At 44.7% G+C, this 23271-nt stretch overlaps 1 protein-coding gene across 1 annotated transcript in view; it reads right to left on the reverse strand.

Moving 5' to 3' along the window:
- Window positions 1–469: 469 nt before the first annotated feature.
- Window positions 470–23271, reverse strand: part of ANKRD46 (ankyrin repeat domain 46) — a 148591-nt gene continuing 125789 nt past the window's right edge. Inside the window, exon 4 of the mRNA XM_069621439.1 lies at window positions 470–984. Within this exon, the coding sequence (XP_069477540.1) occupies window positions 768–984 (217 nt within the window). The 3' untranslated portion in view covers window positions 470–767. The remainder of the gene's footprint in view (window positions 985–23271) is intronic.

The raw sequence follows: 23271 nt of genomic DNA on the forward strand, positions 1-23271 counted from the left end.
CATTGCGGGATGTTTTTTTTTCGCAGGATTTTTTGCTGCAAATTCTTTTTCGAAAAAACCCATCAAATTTTTTAGGGGGGGTTAGTAAATTATATATATGGGGTGTGGGTGTTTGGGAATAAATACAAATTAAAGAAAAAAGGGGTGTTAGGGGGGGTCGTTAAAAAAATCGCTGTAAAAATCCCCGCAAAAAAACATCCCACGAGGAAATGACATGGAACCATGTAGGACATTCAAACAAAAATGGACACATTTTTGTATTTTTTCAAACAATTACAAACAACTCACGTAACACTGACTTTTAAGTTGGAATTGTAATCAGCAGTAATTACAGATTAATGTGTTACAGTTTGCGTGATACTGTAGGTAATTCTATGTCAATATGTAAAATTAACAAAAACGACTCTTACCAGTGCCCATTATCAAACATTTCATCTGAACACCAAAGTGGTAATTAATTACACCAAACTGTTATTAAAGTAGACATTTTATTGTATCGCAGTTCATGAGATGCCTCAGAACTATGGCATAGCATTTTTGAGAGAAACATGTGCAACCAGCGATCCTACTATACCGTAGATCTACAATGAAAGAGGATGCTACTGATACACAATGGAGACAAGATTTTTTGCATCTTACGCAGTGACATGTACCATAATACTGTTGCTATAAAAGCGGCATATTATACAGCTACAACTACTGAAGCAGAAAATAAATATCACACTTAGTCATGAAAAAGAAAGTGAACAGCCAGCCATTCATTGGCTTTAATGCACCAATTCAGGTTGGTTTTCCACAAAAGGAAGGACTCCACTGACATAGTATGCAATGCCAAGTGAAAGAAGGGCAATGACGATTATTAGAAGCAGCACCCTCCAGAAGCCCAGGTCCTCGACAAACTCTTGCCAGGTTGTACGAAAGCTAGAGAGAACCCCTTCACCTTGCTGCAAGTTTGGGTTTAGCAAGGAATGACTTTCCATGGCACTGCAAAGGAAAGAAAGAAAATCAAACCATGTAGGATTTAAAAAATATAATCCATTCCAGGGAGAGCATCAAGCAATAATACATTTAACGAGCTTAACTAATGCGTTTCATACTGTAGCACAGGATATAACAGACAAATTATGCTAGTCTACTCCAGGCTCCACAAAGTGATGAACCAAAGTGATAAAACGCATACATTGAGCTAAGAAAGTTTACTAGGGAGTAAAGATATTACAACTTTATTACAACTTATAAATATCTTTATTCACTCCCTAGTACTATAATAAGTGAAACTGCTGATATGTAAGTTTAATAATTATCAAACAATAATGGAGATGGTTCATGTATCTGCAAGGTACATTTTCTTTTTGTAAATAAATCAATAATAAAAAATAAAATAAAAAAACTGGATGTTAAACTCAGGGAAGAGGAATTGTAAAGAGAAGGAGGGTCCTTGAAACACAATTCCTTAGCGGGAATAATGGTTTATTTCAGTTAAATGTTTAGACTGCAAAGGCTCATTAAAGAAATTAACAAAAAGACTGCTGGCCTTTGTTGACTAGCCAGTCTACTACCTTCCCCGCCATCCGCACCCCTCAATCGCTAATAAAAAATAAAAAAAAGGTATTGGAGCCCTATATGCATCCTACTGATTACTATATACAATGCATCCAATATGGTCACAGCCACTTTAAACATAACACACACACACTACAACAGATTAGTGAAGAAAACTTGGTTAAAGAGACTTTTTGGGTAAAGTAAGCTTCAAAAATTATAATTCAATGAAAATGTGTTAAATGGTCCTTTATGGATGCAGCACAAAAAACACTAATTTGCCTTTGGCCACGCTCACAGGCCACTTTGGCTAGGGGATGGCGTTTAGTCATGTCCTGGGCTCCCTCAGCCAACCAATGTGTCCAATGTGCAAGTCCGTGAACAATGGCTCCTATTGGGAGCTGGGCCTTTGGTGCCGTCTCCAGCACCTTAAAGGCACCCAAAGGCCAATGCACTGCCACCTCCCTATACACTTTGAACATGCCCAGGGTCACTCCCTACCCCAACCCCAAGGTAACCCAAGTGGACAGGGTGAATGGTCACTTTGCCAAGGAAATGCCCTTCGGGCATGCCCTGGGACCCCTCGCCATCCTTGCCCCCAGGGTATGGCGTCCATTCAGGCCTTGGACACCTACAAAGGACTTGGAGAGGCCAAAGGCATGCCCTGCATACACACACACCTACACCCCGCCACCCCCTAACCCAAGGCATCCAAACTGGTCACTGGACAAGGCCAGCAGCCACTTTGCCTTGGGCATCACCAAGCCATATGCTTAGGGCATTTGCATTGGCAATGCCCCCTGCTGCCAAGTTGCCTGAAGTGGTCACTGCCACCACCCCATAAAAAAAACATATTTGCTATTTTGGGGGCATATTACACCAACATCTATCCACAGGTCGAGGCACAGCCTAGGAGGCTGCAATATGCTCCTTTAAAATAAATGGCTTTTGCAGGAGCTCATGGGAGTTTTCAAAACAATTCAGTCACATCTATTTTTTGTTAGGAACGTTTTTGTAAAGATCTGTTGAATGGAACCAAACTTCTCAAAAAGTACCCTGTGTGGCAAGTCATACATAAAAGACAGACAAGAGGACATGTTTGAAACAAGTTTCTTTACTTAAAAGAAACAATGCCTCCTCTAAACTCTACTTCTAAGATGGGTTCCCTACTCTAACAAATAATAAACTAGCGCGCGTCAGGACGTCATACAAAGAAACTCTGTCCAAGTCTACACTACCCTAACGTCCGCCCTCCCACTATGTAAGAAATGAGATAAACTTCAATTGGAATAGGGGTGTTTCTCCCTTGAGGTGGATTAATGGTGGTTGTTTCTCTGACCCCCCCCCCCCTCCTCTCTGTCCAAAGAGTTATCAATGTCTTTTCTGGCCGTAGGTCAGTCCTTGTAGTTCAAAAACAAAAGAAAGAAATGGTCATGTGTTCGTTCCTCTTAACAAAAATGTCTCTTTAGCAAGCTCAAACAGTTTCACACATAGCCCGTCTGTCAGGATGCATTCTCCTCTGTGTAAACGACAGGTCCTCCTGACATTGGTTGGTCTGTATTCACAATACCAGGTACGGCTCTCATGCCCGGTGGCAATATCCTGCAATTTGGGGTAACTTCCGTGCTCACCATCACTCAAGGTGTGGGACTTCTTATTGCCTTGTGGAATGATTATTGTCCTGGCCCAGGCGCCTCTGAACTTCAGTTTCCCTTGTTAAATTGCTTTTCTCACCCCCTCATGGGAGACGCTCAGTTGGTCGTCTGTCAGAGGCCTGCTCAGCTTTCCTTTGGTAGCAGTTTCTTCACCCCCCTCATGGGGTATTTGTACTTGCAGCCCAGAGTGGGCTTGCGGCTTTCTTAGACCGACTGCACGTTTCAACTTGTTCACCCTTTTGTGGGGTGTACAGACCCTGTCCGGCATAGGGTAGGGGCTTAATCAGCCCTACTGTGTTTATAGGTCCTTTCACCCCTTTGTGGAGTATTGAGATTCTCAACCCAATGTGGGTTAGGGGCTTTCTTAGCCCAACAGGGTTTATTAACTTCGCCCCCTTGTTTGCTATTCAGATTCTCAGCCCCGCATGGGCTATGCTGTGGCCTCGCCGCTCTCCACCCGCTCCTGGCATGAGTCTGAATACCTTCCTTCCAGCGGCGGTGCTAGTCAGGGGCTGTAGTATCTCTGGACGGTTCCATGTTCCAGACCTGGGTTCAATCTGTGCAGTTGGGCCTCTTTCGTCGGTTTCTCCCATTCAGGACCAACAGGGTTTTGGCGTCTCTTAGGTGGGATGCCGACCCACTGCTTCTGGCTTGGATTTGCTTCCTTCTGCGGCTCCAAGCTCTCTGGGTTCCCCAACTTTGGCCAAGCGGCAGTGTTCCGAGGGTTTCCTTGACCCTGTGCCCACCACTTTGACGACATGGTTCTTCCACCAGGTTCCATCTGAGAGGGAGGGACTCCCCCCTTCCCCCCTCTATATAGTTGCGCAAGCCAACATTTCTCGCTCCCCGGCTGATTCTCTTGCATGATGTTGAAGTTCAGGGTTCTTTATGTTCCTCCCTGGAATGAAAGGGGAGAATCCATTGGTTCCGCTCTCCATGAAAGGCCGGCAACAAGTTTGAATCCGAAACCAAGCGATCCACTCTTAAATGGCCATGTACACTGCTGCTCTGTTCAATCCCCATGTAACCAATACATTTTTGGGACTCCGAAGAAAAGGGAGGTGGAATAAAACACTTACTTGGAGATTTCCTGTCCCCTGAGGGGGTTTTAGGGCCACCCCCAATGGGATCCGGTTACCCAGTCCTTTAGGGAGGGGTGTGCGTAGCAGGTGCACCTCCCTAGTTCAAAGGGGGTGGCTTCCGCTTGGGGACAAGGTCCGAATTCCCTGGATTCGTCACACCTGGCAATGGGGAGTTAAACTTAACAATAACTATGGGCTCCCTATTGCCGATGCTGCAATATAGCTATAGTGAAGGTTGCATTACATTTTATTTGGAAAACAGGAAAATGCTTTACTCTGTAACCTTTGGCCTCATCAATGAAAGTTCACCAAATAGGGCAAATAACTAATCAGGTCACATCTCCAGACTCGTGCCTACTTTTGGTAACATTTCATAGATTTCTTTTTTAACAAGAAATAAACAGTGAAACATAGTCTTTCATTACGTTTTCCAAAGACCCTAAAAAATAGTTTTGAGGTACATCTTTTGAAATGGGTTGCTTCCATTTTAAGCACACAACTAGCCCTTACCTCGAACTGGTGCGCATCATAAACATCTTGAAAAATTGGATCAGCCAAACTCACTTTACATTTTAAAATCCCCAAAATCCCAACATTTCAGGCCTGTGCTCTAGGTCTACAGTAACAACTAATAATATGCCTTTGCAGATGACGTATACATAACTAAAACCATGCCATGATCACAAACCCGCCTAAATTTAATGTATGCACCTGACCTACAATACACTCTGAATACAAGCAAACAAAATATGCACAGACAAAACAAAGGCTGTGTCGCGACAAGTCAAACATATACTAAATACAGAACACACAAACATGGTTCACAGGCACATAATATGCATATGCGCGCACATACAAACATGTTTTGAACACAGTAGAATTACTAGCCATACGCAACACACACCCTCGCCCACCCCCCCCACACATATGTACAGCTCACGCATTTGGAATACGCATACACACTTGGACCACACAGCAGAAATTCAAAGCATATGCGCCTTTTCCCTTCCTTTTTTTGCACAAATAAATGCGGGGGGCGGGGCACCCGCCACACCCACTTCCCAATTAATATCCCTTCCCCAATTACCATCAAAAAAGTGCAATAATACGACCAAAACCCTCTATTTTTGGGTGCGGAGTAAAGGGGTTCGACATGTTCGTCCTATCCCCAATCCAGATGTTTTATGCTTTCAAAAGTGCATAAGCACATTATGCACAGAAAGCATGTCTGTGCAGCCAACATAATCCAACTCTGCAGATACACAAACAAGCTAAAAATCAATATGCTCTGAATGTAAGGAAGCACTTATAATATACTTGGAAAAGCATACACAAATAGACACAAGAAAAAGAGGCAATCAAGGAAAAACAGTACAAACGCGAGTGCTTGTTGTTACTACCTATAACATTTACATATGTTGGGAACGTCAGTGCCAAGGTTCAAACACTTAGTCCAAACAAAGTATTTCCCCAATACGAAGTCCATCAAACTACAATTAACTGACACCACCAGATACGATTTAAAAATGAAGTAGCACACATCAATGTTCTAGTAAAGGTTTACAGAGTTAGTAGAAGTTGCCTTTCCATAAGTGATAACTAATGCTTTGTTTAAAAAAGGGCATGCATGGCAAACTTAAATTACCTAGTAATAGTATTTCTTGTACGTGTATCTGTTTAGAATCACATGCTGTGAATATACCACCAGCCAATGTTACACTGCGAGTATTACAAGTTGTATACTTTCAAATTAGAAGTAGGCGTCAAGAGGAGTTTTCCGGTCATACTATCCCTAACCTATGCACGCAAGTACTCATAGTGCCATTCAGTGCCTACGTCCTTAGAAATATGAGAGCATAGTACTGTGACAGATTAAACATAGTTGTGGGTGTTAGAGAGCAGTAAGCATCACTGACGAGTGTGCAGGTGGCATCACAGAAAACAAGATTTTGCCGTATTTCTTGACTCATTCGAGAGAGGTAAGGATATCAGTTAGGGTAGGGAGGGGTGAGGGAGGGCTTCGCAGGGAAGGGGGGAGGGGGTAGAGGGGTTCCCCCTGCATTATAAAAATAAATGTAGAACAAGTAAAAAGTAATTCTCGTTTTTTGGTTAAATAAAGTCAGTCACTCTTTCATTAGGTAAAATATTTTCTAAAAAATCACGCATATCCGTTTTAGTGACAGGACTGCCCTCCTGTCCGGTTTTAAAGGAAATGAAAAACTGGCCTGTTTTTCGTATTTTTGTTCTATCCACATAGAACATTACAATGAGTCTTACAGCTAGTGTATGTGGTGTCGCTACTATGGGGTTTACAAGAAAGGATTAGTTTGCATAAGATTTGGATATGCATTTGGAGAGAAGCATGGGTGTGTTCTGAACACCACCTTGTTCTTGTGAATGGTGGCAAAAGGTTTGATACAGACAAAGTTTGCAGTTTGCTTACCCTTCTCGGTGATGTAAACAACACTAGAAAATACCCTTTGCACGTTAGGGGTTTGAGTGAACATTTATGAATAGGGTCAAATGGTGGAAGCAGCAATCTTGCACAACTATTCAGATCTCAATTAGGATCAGGGTTAGCAATTTGTGTGTGAATATGCTTTACTCCTTCCATGACCTGTCTCTCGGGTCGGCCTTCAAGGACCCTAGTGACGTAAAGATCCCATTATCTACCTTTTGAGAGACAAACAAACTTTGACATTGCTGCTGAAATCTATGCCCGAGCATCCCGGTCTACATAACCAAAGTGGCCCTTTAGTTTGAAGTTTGCTTTCTCTCCGTTTTCCCTTACAGGGATGGGTCAGTGATGTTTTTATTAGTTGTGTTTGTGTTATTAAAAATCCTGTTCATAGAACCTTGGTTGGACATTCTTTTAATTTTAGTACCCTGTACGACTGTGGTTTATGTTATGCTATATTTTATTTGTATCGCGCTCATGCACAAGTGTTTCCGAGCGCGACCAGGCAAGGGAGCAGAATAGGGAAGGACAAAACAACAATCTTACTAGGCTCAGTGACATTGAGAACGTGCAAGTGCAGGGGAGTGGGAAGGGGGGGAGGAGTGCAAGGGAGAGGTGAGGAGTGGAAAGTGCTGAGCAAGGGAAAACAACACCAACTATTGGTAGCACAGCCAGCAGGGTGGCAAGTGCAAGGTTAAAGCGCAGACAGGGGGTGTCTGATAAGTGCAGGTAAGGGGACTGTGGGGTTACAGATACAGACCCAAGTGCAAGGGTTGCCAGAAGGCAGTGCATGTGTGTGGCTGGGTGGGCAGGGACCAGGCCTGAAAATCAGAGGTTAACCAGGTGCCGAAGCAGACAGATCAGCATGGGAGAGGAAGAGTGAAGGCAGAAGCAAAGAGGAAGGATGAGGTGCTTCCGGAACATGAGATGGTTCTCCTCAAGTTTCAGAGAGGCAGGGAGGCTGTTTGAGAGGGAGGCCCCAGCCAAGGAAAGAGATCTGTCACCAACTTGTTGCTTGGAGAAGCAACAGACCCTGAGGGAGTTGGAGGTGGAGGAGCAAATAGCTCACGTAGGAAGGTATTTACAGAGGGAGAGTTGAAGGTATAGTGGACCCAGGGCCCAGAAATCCTTGTGGACAATGCAAATGGTCTTGAATCTAATCCTTGTAGCCACTGGGAGTCAATTAAGAGATTTCAGGGCTGGAGAGATATGATCCCAGTGCTTGAGGCCAAGAACAAGTCTCGCGGAGAGAAGCAGGCAGATTTAAAAAGAGGCTGCTGCAGTAGTCCAGCCTAGAGAGAACCAGAGCTCAAGAGGCACTGGGCTTCTGGGGGAAGGAGAGGAAAGGAAGAATACCTCTGAGGAGGTGCAGTTGGTAGTTTGACTTCTTACAGACGTCAGAGATGTGAGGAGAAAAGGAGAGTGTGGAATCGAAGATGACCTTGAGGTTCTTAGCCTCACAGGTGGGAGCAGGAAGAGGGCCAAGGGAAGCTGGCCAGAGAGTGACAGGAATGGAGGGTGCAGGTGTGCCGATGAGGAGAATCTCCATCTTACTGGCATTAAAGCAGAGGTCACTGGCAGCCCACCATTCCTGGTGTGTCATCCGCATAACACTGAAAGTTGGAGCAGAGCAGGGCAATGCGGTAGCAAAGGGGTGCAAGGTGTTCGTTGATAAGCGAGGGCGAGATGTTAAACCCCTGGGAAACACCACAGGTAGAAAGTGAGAGGAAAGGAAGGATCCAGGTTGGTCCTGGAAGGGTCGATCAGAGAGGAAAGAGGTCAGCCAGGCCAGGGCCTGATCAGTGATACGCAGGTTTTCACGGAGACAGTTGAACAGGATGGAATGGTTGACCATGTCAAAGGCAGAAGAGAGATTGAGTATGATGAGGACAGAAGGGATGTTAGAATCGAGGTTGGAGAGCAGGTCTTCACGGACATTCAGGAGAGCAGTTTACATGTTTCTGGCAGCTCTGAAGCCAGAATGATGGTCATGGAGACCATCAACAGAATCGGTGTGAAGATTAAGCTGGCAGATGCCAGCTTTTCCATGAGTTTGCCCAGGACGGGAGTGATGGAGATAGGGCGATAGTTAGCCGGGTATGAGGGGTCGGCTGTGGGTTTCTTGAGAAGAGGGTGCACAAGAGAGTGTTTCAGAGGGGAGGGGAAGGCTCCAGAGGTGAACGAGAGGTTGCAGAAGTCGGCCAGAGCAGGAGCAAGGGTGTCAATGTGGTCCTTGATGGTTTCGGACGAACAAGGAAGAAGCTGTTTTGATGAGACTTTCATAGATCGGACTTGTCTGGAAATCTCGTCGGGGGAGAACAGAGGAAAGGAAGAGAAAGAGGGAGGAGGAGGCTGAAGGAGGGCTTGAGGTAGCGGATAGAGAAGGGGGAAGAGGAGGAGAGGGCGAGAGGGTGGACAGGATGTCTTGGTTTTTTTAGATGAAGTGAGATACAAGGGCTGTGCAAACGGCCTGGCAGGCAACAGTCAAGGTAGAGACTGCAGCAGGGCTGGCCAGCTCCTTGCAGATTTCAAATAGTTCGGCCGAGTTGTTAGATGCCGCAGAAACGCAGGCTTGGATGTGGGCCCTCTCTTAGTTTGGACAAGGAGCCGGTATTGCCTTTGGAGCAGGTGGCAGGCCAGTTTGTCAGAGGATGTACAAGAAGCCCGCCATTTCCCTTCTGCCGCCCTACATGTTGCATCAGTGACAGCTCTTACCCCTCCTGAACAGTACAGCCTGCCCACAGCTCATGTTACCCAAAGAGGCGAAGGTGGTATATCCGTCAGGCTGTGTCCGTTATGATTGGGATCACTTCTGGTTTGGTATTAGTGAGGTGCTGAGTAGGTGCTTTAGACATTACTGATTTCTGTACTCCTACAGAGCAGTCTTTATTTCATCACAGTCTGCCATGAGTGGGTCCCAAATCGAGTGCAGCCTGTTATGTATTTAGAGGCGCTCTAGTGCCACATGGAGGAAAAAAGAAATAATGTCCCTCCCCACTTGCTACACCTCATTGGCTGCTGGGTCCGAACAGTGTTGATGTGGTAACTCGAAGTCCGCTTATTCAAAGTCAAAATTCAGCAGAGAATTACAGTCTCGAAAAGGCGGTACAATGGTGTTGAATCACTCTTTTTTTTCCTACTATGCCATGCCTGAATGCGAGCAACCAATGCTAAAATAAATGCTAAAATAAAAAAAACTAAATCGACCCGAGAAGGTTGGCGCAACCATGGGCACAAGTAGGGTAGGTTTGTATACCACCTATTTTGGTATGGCTAAGAGGCAGGAAAAGGGGATGGGAACCAGTGCTCATATACAAACCTCAACCAATACAGTAGTCATGCATCAATTTCTACAAAATCATCACTTATTTGAAAAAATATCCTTAGGTCGACCACTTTAAAAAAATAAAAAAAACGAAATGTAATAAACCAAAAAACACAGATGGCAGCCTATGCAAGGCATGTGAATCTAAGGTGTTACAAGCCTCAGAAATACACACACGCACACATCAAATGGTTCGATACTGTATACCTTTGTCAGATTGCAGCCAATAAATCGAGACCTGCACTGTCGCTTTTTTTGCTGAAATTCTGGTACATGTTGCTCTCGTATCTTTCCAGTATAAAACAGTAATTGTCTTAATCTCTTACACCAACCCAGGTAACAAAAGGGCACGAATATTTGCAATATAAATGGTGGAGCATGGGCTAGTATAGAGATGTGGGAGCAGTTCAGAATATTCATTTTAAAATGGAATTGGCAGCAATGTCAGATGTTATGTCTTGCATGTGGATACCATCAATTTCAAAATCATTAGTAGTACTTCAAGATTTGCAAAATACAACAAGAAAATGCAGTAGGCCATTCGGTCCGACTAGGTAACAGGCCCATGTAATGAGAACCGACCAATAAGTACACAAAACAAAACTAGCCAGCATGAGCCTAGGCAAGAAAGTGAACAGCTCCCGAATTGGTCATGGCTAGCGGAGGCCCTAGCTGAACTGTGTCAACGATAGAGCCACATAAAGAAGGAAAAGGAGGTACTCCATATTGGCTCCTGTAACATAAGAGGCTTTAAGGAGCTCTTCTCAAATAAAATTCTCAGGCTTGAATCGCTTTGACATTTGTTTGCAAGAAACATGGCTGCGGTCCAAACCCATACGTGAAGGATATGAGGTGCATCTAAATCAAGCCCATAAAGCCCATAAAGGACAGAACGGGAGACCATACTCAGGACTCTTATCATTAATCAAAATCAATAAAGACATGGCCATGGAAGAAATATACCAACCCAATCTGTTTGTCCAGATGTTGAGGATGGGTCGTCGTAACTTGGACAATAGCAGGAAAATTACAATCTTCCTCCTGAATGTATACTGGAGTGTGAACATGTGGCAAACCGATATTTGTACTAACTCAATAATATCACTGCTGGAAGAAGCTCTTATTGTGTGGGAGAACCCCCATACTATCTTATGCAGTGACTTCAACATGTACTTCTTGAATAGTGAGGGCGAGCTACTTAGCAACTCATTATTGGAAAATAGGGCCCTGGTTTGCTTGAATGAGGTAAGAGCCGCAACCTGTCTGTGCTAAATGACCAAACTTTGGGGAATATCCCTGGACAATGTACATGGTCTAGAAGAATGCAGAAGGCCTGTCTGGACCATACTTTTGTCTAAGCAAATGTCTCACAGGCTGTCAGGAAATTTGAGATTATAAAGATGTAGACAAGTGACCACGTTCTCCTATCAATAAGTTGGACAGTGGCTCAACATTCCAGAAATATGATCGTCTCTAATGCAGTTGAGCTGTCCTGGGGGAAAACAGGTTGCAAATTAAATCAGCTGATGTCCCTGGATCCTCAAGGCATATAGGGAAGAGTTAGTGCAGAGGGGTAAGAGTAACTTTGCACCTGCTCACGCATATAATCACAAGGTAGAATTAGCGAGGAGAGCATTTAGAGCGGACATCAGGAAACTCAAATGCCCCGAAACGATCCAACTACTATAACAAAAAAAGTAAGAAAGCAGAGTTATTGCAACTGGTTGAGAGCCTACAAAGCTGCAAGGTTACAACAAGATGCAGAACTAATGTTAAGTGTAATCTGTCAAAACAATACTGACAATGTATGGGAACTTATTAATAATGGGGGAAGTTTCCAGCCCACACATATGGTAGGCCAAGTGTAAGAGGAAAGATAGGTGGTCCACTATTGAAAATGGTTTACATTGGGAGAAGAAGTTGTAAATAAATATAATTTGAAGGTGTTTTTTTGAGCTTGATAAAGAAGTTGCAAGAATGATAAAGAAATTCAACTCATCGATGGCGGCAGGTCCAGATGGCCTAGCCAACCATATGTTGAAGGGAAATGCTGACCCATGGGAGGATGGGGGGATTTTGTGTTTAAGCTGTTTAACCAGGTTATGTTGACAAAACAGATTCCTACTGCATGGAGGTAGGCGATCTTGGTCACAATTTTCAAGAAGGGCGATCGGGGAGATCTGAAAAATTACAGACTGATAACCCTTCTGGATACTCTGGGCAAACCTTTTGCCTCAGATCTACACGCTTTGGCGGTGGACTTGGGCAGGCTCGACCCTAGACAGACAGGTTTTGTGAAGGGAGTCGGTAACTCCTTCTGCTGAATCTTCTGAAGCAGAGGTCCATGGAACCCAGGATAAATACCTACCTGTCTTTCATGGAACTTGAGCAGGCTTTTGACGGAGTCAGTAGGGAAAGGCTATGGGCCAAATTGGTGGAATGGAATTGCCCCCATGACCTGATCAAGGCAATCAAAGCACTATACTCGGGTACATCTGTCCAGGTTAGGCTGTCAGCAGAAGGGATGCTATCTAGGAAAATATACACCTATCGAGGGCTGAAACATTCCTTACCCTTAATGCTGAAAAAATGGAACTCCTTTTCTTCCCTCCCTCCCCTCCCCCTTTCATTCTCTTCCCCCCCCCTCCCAGCTCTTCTTCTCTCCCCATGCCCGTACGTAACCTTGGTCTTCATATTGACCCTCACCTCTCTCTATCTATCTCACCACATTTCTCTTACTGCCAAGTCCTGTCGCTTTCACCTCTATAACATTCGTAAAATTCGACCCCTCCTCACCTTTCACGCTACTAAACTTTTAATTACCTCCCTCATCTTCTCCAGACTCTTCTACTGTTCCTCCCTTCTCTTGACTCCCCTCCTCTCATTGCTCCCCTCTCAAATCTATCTGCCACTCTGCCATCCGCTCCCTAGGCCTTCTCTCACCTCTTGATTCCATCTCCTCTTCTCTCACCTCTCTAGGTTGGCTCTCTTTTCACTCCCAGTTCAAATTCAAGTTCCTCTGTGTTGTCTTCAAATCCCTCTATGGTCTTGCCCCCACCTACCTCTCCTCCCTTCTTACTTTCTATACACCTTCTCGTTCTCTCTGCTCTGCTAATCTTTTCCTACTCTCTCCTCCTCCACCACCACCACCACCCTGCGCCCCCTCCCGCTCTTTCCAACTCCTTGCTCCCATCCACTGGAACCGCCTCCCCCTTCACACATCCGCTCTTCTCCCTCCTACCCTTCCTTTCGCTCTTCTCTAAAATCTTATCTCTTTCACTCACCTCCCTAACACCCTATGTTTCCCCTCCTTCTCCCTACCCCTCTCTTCTCACCTCTTACTCCTGCTCTTCCTTACCCTCTCCTTCCTAGCTACCTCCTTCCTCCCTACCCCCTGCTCTCTTTTAGTCTTATTTTTTCCTCTCGTCTTCCTCACACACTCTTGCATTCCCTCTTACTCCCACTCGTACCTCCACTAACATCTACTATTCCCTTGCACATCTCTGCCCCTCCCTACTCCCTCCCCACCTCTGAAATATTGTAAATTGTTCCTTATACTGTTTGAGTTGTGATTCAATTGTCATATTATGCTTGCTGTATGTTACTTGTACTCATGTAAAGCACTTTGGAGTAAAGGGCTATATAAATTCAATAAAATACAAATACAAATACAAGGGTGCTCCCTTGCCACCATTCTATTTAATCTCTACATGTCCGACCTGGGGGAGTCTCAAAGAAGGATACAAGCCTTCGCACCAAAGCTGAATTCCATTGAACTGCCTTGGGTCCTGTATGCCGACGAGTTGGTCTTTATAGACCAAACCCGATCGGATTGCAGCGCATACCGAGTGCCTTTGAGAAATATCTGAAAGAGAATGCATGAGAGTGAATGTTAAAAAATCTAAGGATCTCATTATGTCATCGGCCCGCAAGAAAAACAAGGGCCCCCAGGTACGGAGGGTGGAGGATGAAAGACTGGAAACAGTGGAGTTTATAACCTATCTAGGCATCATAGTTAATAGGAATCTGGATGAAAGTGCACACCACTGCATGCTGCGGGTCAAAGTGGGAAGAATGGTAGCTGAGCTGAAGGATGTGTTCTACACAGGAGGTGTGGAGCTTTCTGCGCTCCCCTTGCTTAAGTTCTTTAAGCAGAAGGTGTATAGATTGTAACATATGGTGCAGAATCACTGTTGAACCTTACTTGGAAGGTGTGTGCTAAGTTGGGGAGGGCTATTCTGGAGGCAAGTTTTGCGACTGCCAAACTCTCTACCAATGTGTGCTGTCCGATTCGAGCTGGGATTGCAGTCCATGGAATCGATAGCAACATGGAAAACCATGTCCCATTTTAGGAAATGTAGCACCTCGGATGGGTCACTCCCTTTTGATAACATGAGACAAAATGAGACAAATTCCCTACATAAGGGTCTGAAGTTCTGGAAGGATAAATGTGAGAGATATTTGAAAGGGTATGACATCGCTATTGCAATGCTAATTACGAACCCACTGAAAGTGAAAAAAGGAAATACAGTATGTAGACTGGATAGCCATACTGGAGATGAGAAGTAAGGATAGGCTAAGCCTATCTTTAGGATCTTTCCACTAGGCCATCGGTGTGGGGATGGTACACAGAAGTTTGCAAGGTGGTAATGTGGAGTAGCTCTTTGACTTCGGCCATAAGCTTACTCATAAAATTCGAACCCTGGTCTGGCAATATTTCCTTGGGAAAACAGAGCCTGGAGATGTACGGTAGCAGGTGTTTAAGGATCTGCTGCATGGTATTATTTCGCATTGGGAATGCCTCGGCATATCGGGTTGCATAATCTACAATCACAAGGACATATTTATTGCCTGAACTGGATGTTTCTAGGGGCCCAATTATGTCTGTACCTATTCTTGAAAAGGGGACTTCTATGATCAGCAAGGGATTCAGAGGGGCAGGTGATGGGATGTGCGTGCTGGTCTTTTGGCACATTTCGCAAGTTTAAATGTAGGTTTTTTTTATCAGCGTGGATACCTGGCTAATAAAACGTCCCACTAATATGCGCCTGGGATTTAGATCGTCCTGAATGTCCCTCCGTGAGATGGGAATACGCGATCTCCAGTACAACCTTTCGGTGACTCTTGGGTATTAGCAGTTGTGTTTTTATTAAACCTTGTGTAGATGTCTCCCTTCTATAAAGCAATCTTTATTTTAAGAATAAAAAAGGACTTCCCTTCTCTAAGCCCTCTGCTTCCAGAATTGCTTGTAGAAATGCTTCAGCGAGAACTGGATCATTTCGTTGGGCGAAGGCTAGTTCGGGATAAATGGTGGGTTCTTCTCCCTTCACTTCGATGTTCATAGATTTATCAGCTTCCCCAAAGCCTAGGTTATATTTTTCTGTTTTATCTGGTTCACTTTCTTTAAACTGAGGAAATAGAGCTCTTTCCAAAATTCCCTGGGCAATTTGATCTCCCCGACTCATCTCAAAGGGATGTCACCATGATTCTGTAAGAGAACCTTCAGATCTCCCCGGAAATCGGGATCATTAACGCCTGCTAAGATGTCTATCCTGAACTTACATGCAGGGACAGAGATCAAGCCTTATTGATTCCTTAGTGGCGATGGAAAGGTTAGAGGCTATGTGACTACGTTTTTGAAATTTTAGGGTTCCCCAATTAGTTTCAATTGAGTCCCATCACACTTCTGACACCATATGTAAGGAACTCATGGTGGCAACAGTAAAGACAGACACATGTGATCACAGTTGAAGGGTGTTTATAAAACTGTATATGTGGGTTGGAAAAACGCCTAATCTAAACCTAAATCTAAGATGGGAGAAAGCTACGACCATCAAATAATCAAATAATAATAAGGCAGTCCTAGTGGCGTCTTCTTGCCAAATAAAAGGGCCTATACTAAGAAAAACCTATTGCCAATCCTTACGTTAAATACAAAGTGTGGAATAGGGTTCACAGGAAAGAAAGAAGGGTCCACAAATAATGAGTCAGGATACAGTAGTCGGGGGTCTCCTTTACCCACGTGTTGGGCACGGGATAAACTCCAGTTTAGCTGCCAAGAACATAGTTGTATTTATTTCCCCCTCATTGGAAAAGAGTGGGCAGATTCCTTCTCTCAGAATCCCCAGCAGCACCAGCCCTGGGTCCAGCAGAAAATCCTGCTCCGCAACTTGTGCTACTTATGTCCGTACTTGCTCCCAGAAGGGTCTTGTTCTTGGGCAGTCCCACCAGACATAAATGGACAAAAGCCCCCCACCCCTTCATTCTCGCCAACAGTCTTCTGATATGTTCCTGAGATACATTTTAACAGAAAAAATGATTTGGCCCTGCCTGAACTCGAGCAGGTTCTCTGCAGAGAAAGCATGGATCTGAACAACATGCACCTAACTCAGTAAGCTATCAATCATGCATGGCTACAAGACCCATGTAGATGGAGATAAATAGTGTTTGCCCAGAGGACTGTAGAAAGAAGGTGCACTTCAGAGCCTCACACGCCCTTTAGTTATGCTAATATGAGCTTTTCTTAAAAGATTATTTTATTAAATCAACGAGGCAGAGGCTTGAGACTGAAGGGTGAGGGCAGAGACCACACACAGGAAGGCCCAAAATTAACACCAAAGCAGACCTGGCACCTTTGAAGGGGCTGACTCAGTGGGTGAATGCCCAAACTGCTAAGTGCCCAGTCTATCCCTGGCTGAATCCCACAATCCAAGGCCGTGCTCCGAGCAAGCTGGGAACTGCCCACACCTCCTCTCCACTCTGCCCACACCCCCACTTCTCTCACTCTTCCCCAACCCCTCAAAACCCCAGTTAACGGATTGGCACATTCCTCGCCGCAATGGAAAGGGAAGAGTGGACCTCCATGAACCCCTGCCTGGCATTTGCATGGTGGCCATGTCAGATGTTTGTTTGAATGAACGGGACGCTGTGAGCATGCGTCCCCATCCATTCATTAAAAAGAAAGAAATTGCCATCAGCACTCTGGATTTTCGAATTAGAAACCTGGGCTGCTAATAGCAATACCACCCAAGCCGGTGGGCCGGAGTGGGTGGTAATGGCACTGGGGCTCACCATTATATAACTTGGGCCACTGGCCATTACCACCCGATCAAGACTGTCGGCTCAGGTATCTGCCGTCCACCTTGAATACTCTCCTTGGACAAGGAACAGTGCTCCATACTTTTAAATGAAGAGGTCGTAAAACTCAACCAAATCCCCTACCCTTATAACCCTGGTCCATTGTAACCTTAGACTTGATGTTGGGATGTGGGTTGTATTGCCTTAAGACGTTTTCTGATACAATGCTGTGAGTGCCGTGAAAAAAATAGTAGCCTCTGAAATGTGACCAATCCATTTCCAGGACTAATTAGAAGTGAAAGTTAAAGGGCGTCCGTTTACAATGACACAAATGTTAGGTGACTTGTGGGAGATGGGAGGAGTGGATACCCGGTGTGTACCAAGCCATGCATGCCAACATGCCCAATGCTCATCCAGTTTTTTGCCTTGTGCCTTCTGGGACTTAATAAGAAAGGCAGATTGCAAAAAATAAAATAAAAATAAAACAGGACTGGATGAGCATCCCACGGATAAACAAATGGGGCATCTAAGCTAAAGCTAGCAAGACAGCATGATATGATAGGTTATTTATAACACGCTTAATACCCAGAGGTTTCTAAGCGCATACCCGGGGATCGAACCTGTGTTCCTCCGTGTCGTCTTGCTTCCAAGGTGAGCACTTTACCCCTGAGGTATCCTTCCAAGAAATGTGGGTAGATTACAGCCTCCAGTGACAGGGTTGAGTTCATATGGGTAGATTACAGCCTCCAGTGACAGGGTTGAGTTCAGGAAATCCGAGAAGCAGCCACGATCATTGAAGACAGCAAAATATACCCACACAAAATGCATCACAGAATCATTGGGAACACAACATACATTCTCTGCATGTTTTCACAGTGTTATTCATCTGCCATCAAAGAAATAGAATGAACACACATTTCATATTAGGTCATATTAAGCTTTAGGTTTCAAGGTACCATGACATCGCCAAAGTAAATATTTCACAGCAGTAACATGCATTTTATTTTCAGTGGTTGGTATAGCACTTATTTACAAAGGTGTGAGAGCCCCTCTACTGATAACGTACTTGGCTCATATAACCTCTTCTATGGATTATATTCCACCCAGGAGGGTTACAACTACGTTTAAGCTCACTGCACCCTTCACAGAAGAGAAATGACCATTTGCGTATCAGTCTGGTCACACACACCAAGTGCAGTCCACACCAAAATGCTATGTTATTCTCCTCTGAACAACTACAGCACCATCAGCAATCCCAGGCTCGTGTTTCGGTCTGGTTAGGCCTCAGTGAAGTGAAACTGAGCCTCCTTAAGGCAGTGTGCAAGGGGTCCACATCTGCTATGGACGACGGATTAGTGCTTAGTGGGTCTGAACTGGCTGGCACTGTGTCTGGAGGTGGCCTGGTACCAATGCAAATTCAAGTCAGGGAATATCTTGCTGGGCAGATGTTCGGACAGCGCTACTGTCATTTTGAATGGTGCAGAGCCTTACCAACAGAGAGTTGCGGGTGTTTCGGGATACAAGGAGAGGGTATGGAACGAATTAGGAGGCCGTGCACTGGAACAGGAGTCTGAAAACCCCACAAAGGAATGATTGGGCAGTGCAGCTATAAACAAGCATTGCCAAAGCCAGAACCTGTGGATCCTCGTCAAGTGACAAGGGGTGACCTTCACAGGATGCTTCCTTCCTTAGACTGGTAGGCATAACCGTCCTGCACGGCCATCCTGCCCGGTTCTTAGCAGCATTGCTGGAACACCCCAGTGTCTGGACCTACCCTATGTAGTACACTTCTTGCTGTGGTGGGTTTCTAATTCTCGTTCTAAAAGCTCACTGCTGCTGCCTTGCTAGAAAAAACTCAAATGGCACCCCTCTCTTCAACTTTCTCACAGGAGACTTGTCACTCGAAAAAATAACATATGCACTGAGGTTAAAACATGCAACAGTTACATGAGGAGAAACAGATTAGGCAGAATTCTCATTTCTGTGCTAATTCCCTTCAACCTTAGAGACCCCCAGCTCTTTTGCTGGACTTTAGGACTTCTACCCTGGAGTGAGTGAGACCTTTATTTCACTTTCTCATGTATTTTTAATCTGATTTGGACTGGAGTCTGACAAACTCCATAGGCATCTACTTTTTGTATGGTGACACACGGCACTTTCACTGCAGCGTCACAGAGAATTACTTTGGATTTCTCTTAAGGTTTAAGTACCTTTTCGTGGATAAAATACTGTTCCCAAGAATAGTAAAGTGAAATTGACTTTACTTACCTTTTTCCTATGTAGGTCCAGCACACCCGATTTTATGAGGAGTGCTGGGGGGTTACTTAGTAGCCCGTTTTCCTACTCACTCATGTAACATTTTTTATGTTACCCTCACTACATTTAATGGCTGGTGGTAGTGGTTTAATTTTCCTACCACTGTGCGTCTTTACCGCAGACTGAATCCTGAGCTGCAGTATAGTACCTATGGGTGACCATTGTGTCAAAATGGCCCTGGTCGTCTTTTTTCGCCATTTCTTGTTTGTGAAGTCTTTCTTGGGTTTTACTCTGCGCGCCAAACCAGGTTTAACCCTTTTGTTCGTTTTGCCTTTGGCAGGCTTCAGTACTGAAACCCGCCTCTGGCTCCAGTGTGTCTGGCAGGGCAGGAAGCAAGGGAGGTGCCCGAAACTCCCTGGTCCTTAGTCACCTTGGTAACCTGAAGTCCTGATGGACAGTCACCCTGCTGTGTGAGTGACAGCTACGCGGTGCATGAATGGGAGAAACCTGCATAAAAGGTAAGGCTTCTTGGACTGAAGTCAGAGTAGACCACTGGACGAAACATCCGGCGAAGGAATCGTGAAGAGAAGCTTGCTGCATCCTCCTGGATCGTTGAACTGCCCAGTGAAGCCCTGCTGCTGTGCTGAAGCTCCATACCAAATGGACTAGTGAAGCCCCGGAACGGACAACTTCTTCCCTTGGGTTGGTGGGACCAACTAACCCCAAGACAAACTTTGCTGGAATACCTTTCCCAACTGGCTGTACTTCTTTGCTGCTGCTGGAACCGAGTGCCAGGGGTCGAGAAACCCATAGCCGAGTGCATCGTCTTGAAGCCGGACCAGAATTCCAGGAAGATCCCCCCAAAGCAGGAAGACCCAAGCAAGAGTCACCTCACCAGAGTGCTGGACTGAAGGAGTGAAGGAAGCTCATCAAGTGTCCAAGATCCACGGTGGTGCTATTTGCTGGTAACTGAAACCGCAAAGTGCCGCTGAATTGAAAAGAGCCAGTAGCTGCCGCCGACCTCCGTACTGCAGTACAGGAGTCCTCCAGACGTCTTCCCTTTTGTCCCCACGGCTGAGGCCCAGAAATCCAGGATCTGCATCCCTGCAACCAGAACGGAAGCCAGCTGGATCATCTTCTTCAAACCTAAGGTACTGTGTTAACTAAGGGTTACTTACCTCTTGTCTGTAGCTTGCATTATCTCACTGGAGACTTGCAGTAGCTGCTCTTTGAAGAGTTGATCTCAGCTCTGACTTTCACAAGCCTCACAGCTTGTGGCCCAACAGTGATTTTCTACAAACTTTCTAACTTTGTGCAAGACCTTTGTGCTATCGAAAGAAGTGCCTCGGCTCCATAGACTTTGTTCAAATTGGCTTTGGCAGTCCTGGCTCCCTGCAGACTCTTCTTACCCATTGACTTTGGTTCTAACTGTCCCTCATAGGTGATACATTGTTTTTTAACTAGTATTGCAGGGAAAGGTTTAACCTAGACTTCATTGGGGGATTTAAAAGTGCTCACATGCTCTGTGAACCTGTTAACCTGTTTTCTTCAATTAACATTTCCTCTTTACCAACTTCAGAATTTGCAAAGTACAAAATGTTATATATAAATGCCAATACTGTCCTAATTAGTGAAGTCATCTCAGGGTGTAGGAAGTGTGTATGAAGCATCTCTAAAGAGTATCTACTTATTTGTCCTGATTCTGAGAACCTATTTTGAAGTGTATTTGTATTGTTGCACATTGCCCTTTTTAAAGAAGGCTTATTTAAAACAGACTGTTAAATAGATTATTATTTTACTAGAAAACCTTGAGTGTAAGTGTTATTTGGACACGGATTTTAATGCTACAGCTCACATTTACCCCTCTTGAGATAAGTCTGGCTGCTCAGTCACTCTACCAACTTGTGTAGTGCAGACCTATACCAATAGGTGGGTTACCTAATCCCAAGAGGACAAGACTGGTGTAGTCTTCCACAGGGTTACTGCATACAATCTTGCCTAACACTCTGCGCCTCATTAAGAGTTCAGTTTGACAGTAATTTCACAGGAATTCCCTCCAAATGATTACCATTACTGCCACTCGGTCTGGGAGTAAATCCACCAGATTACAAGTGGCAGTAAGGAAGCAATAGTACCAGAGGTAGTAATTCCACAAGAGAAGTGGGTCGCACTCCTCCGTCCTTCTCCACTTTAACTTCAAAGTTGAAGTATGGCAGTACAGTAAAAGTAGTAACAAGTCTATTAGCATTCATGTTTTGCTGCACAACTGCACTTGGAATGACCCCACAATGCTTTATTTTTACCCTTAGTCTGGCAAGAATGCCAGAGTTGTCCTGTGAAATGCATGGAATCAGTCTTTTAAATAGAAACATAGAGCATATATAACCATACATCTTACAGGAGGGAGGCAGTGTAAGCACTCTGAATGGGAACAATTGCTACACGTCGGTTCAGCTAATCTGCAAGGTGTTTAAAGCAGCAAAACCCATTTCAACCTGCATGAAATATTCATAATTAATCTGGTCCAGTGGCCCTCAAGAGAAAATTAGGCAAACAATGCTGTAAGTACTTCAATTAGAGTGCACACTTCAAAGAAACAGACAACACTTATAGAACAAGCTAAGACAAACTCGCTGACGTCCTCCATTCTGCTTGTTAAATAAATCAATTTTTAACATCACTTGGGAGAAAACACATATACCTCTTCTCAAAGAAGTAGCATGCTGGTGTACAGATTATAAATAATGTGAAGCTCAGTCTCTGCTCTACTGCAGTAAACTTGGCACGACTGAACCCATTCCTCTAAAAGGAAAACCAACCAATGACAGAACCAAAAGGACACCCTTGGGCTCTACCACAACGAATCCTGCATGTATCTCAAAGTAGGTTGATCACTAGATGAACTGCCATAAGAGTGTCCAGAAGCAGAGCTGCACAGCCTTTATGCACAGGTGCATTGACCCTATACAGCCCCTCTCTTGCTGATGTAGTACATGGCCACTGTGTTGTCCTTCATTATCAGGACACCTTTCCCCCGTATTGAGGGCAGAAAGGCCTTCAGAGCTAGTCCCATTGCCCTCAGCTCTAAAAGGTTGAAAGATCTCATTGGAAAATGGTTGTCGCTTTTGCAAAAAGCCAGACGAAATTGAATCATTGAGGCATTTGTTGTTGACATGCACAAATCTGAGGGATTGGAGAGATAGACACTTTGGCCATATATTTAAAGAGTCGACAACATGTGGTGAAGAGGACTGGTGGAATAAATTCATAGAGGGAGACAACACCTCCCATGTTATAGCGGTTGCACAATTCCTCACAAACTTGAAATTAGAACTTCAAGAATGAATTAAGGGGGAAATCCTCTTATAATATATTAAGCCATAAATTAGTCTGGTGTTGGGCTGGAAGGCCAACTTTCATTATCGTGTTGTTCCCTCTGCACCGTTATACACTCTTTCTCTCGTTTCTCTGCTTATTGTTTGTCAGAGGAGGACATTCTCCCGTTGTATTTCATAGGCTGGAATGGACAATTCGGAAGGAGGGGAAAAAAATATTTATTATCTTGTAGAAATTTCTATTGTAAATTGAATCAAGTAAATAAAAAAATAAATAAAAAAAAGGTTGATATATAGTCTAGACTCTGACTGTGACCAGTGTCCGCTTACAGAAAGATCTTTCATGTGCGATCCCCCTCCTGTGAGGGAGGAGTCTGTCACAACTGACAACTGTCATCTCAGGCCATGGTTGCCAAAAGGGTTCTCCTCTCACCACATTCTCTCGGCTGGCCCACCACAGGAGATCCGGAGCGACCGTTGTCGGGACCTGGAGAAGGTCCGTCATTCTGCCGAAGAATTGTGGTATCTGAGAGCCCACTGA

The sequence above is a fragment of the Ambystoma mexicanum genome, chromosome 5q (assembly GCF_040938575.1).
Source record: "Ambystoma mexicanum isolate Mex_15411 chromosome 5q, UKY_AmexF1_1, whole genome shotgun sequence".
NCBI lineage: Eukaryota > Metazoa > Chordata > Amphibia > Caudata > Ambystomatidae > Ambystoma > Ambystoma mexicanum.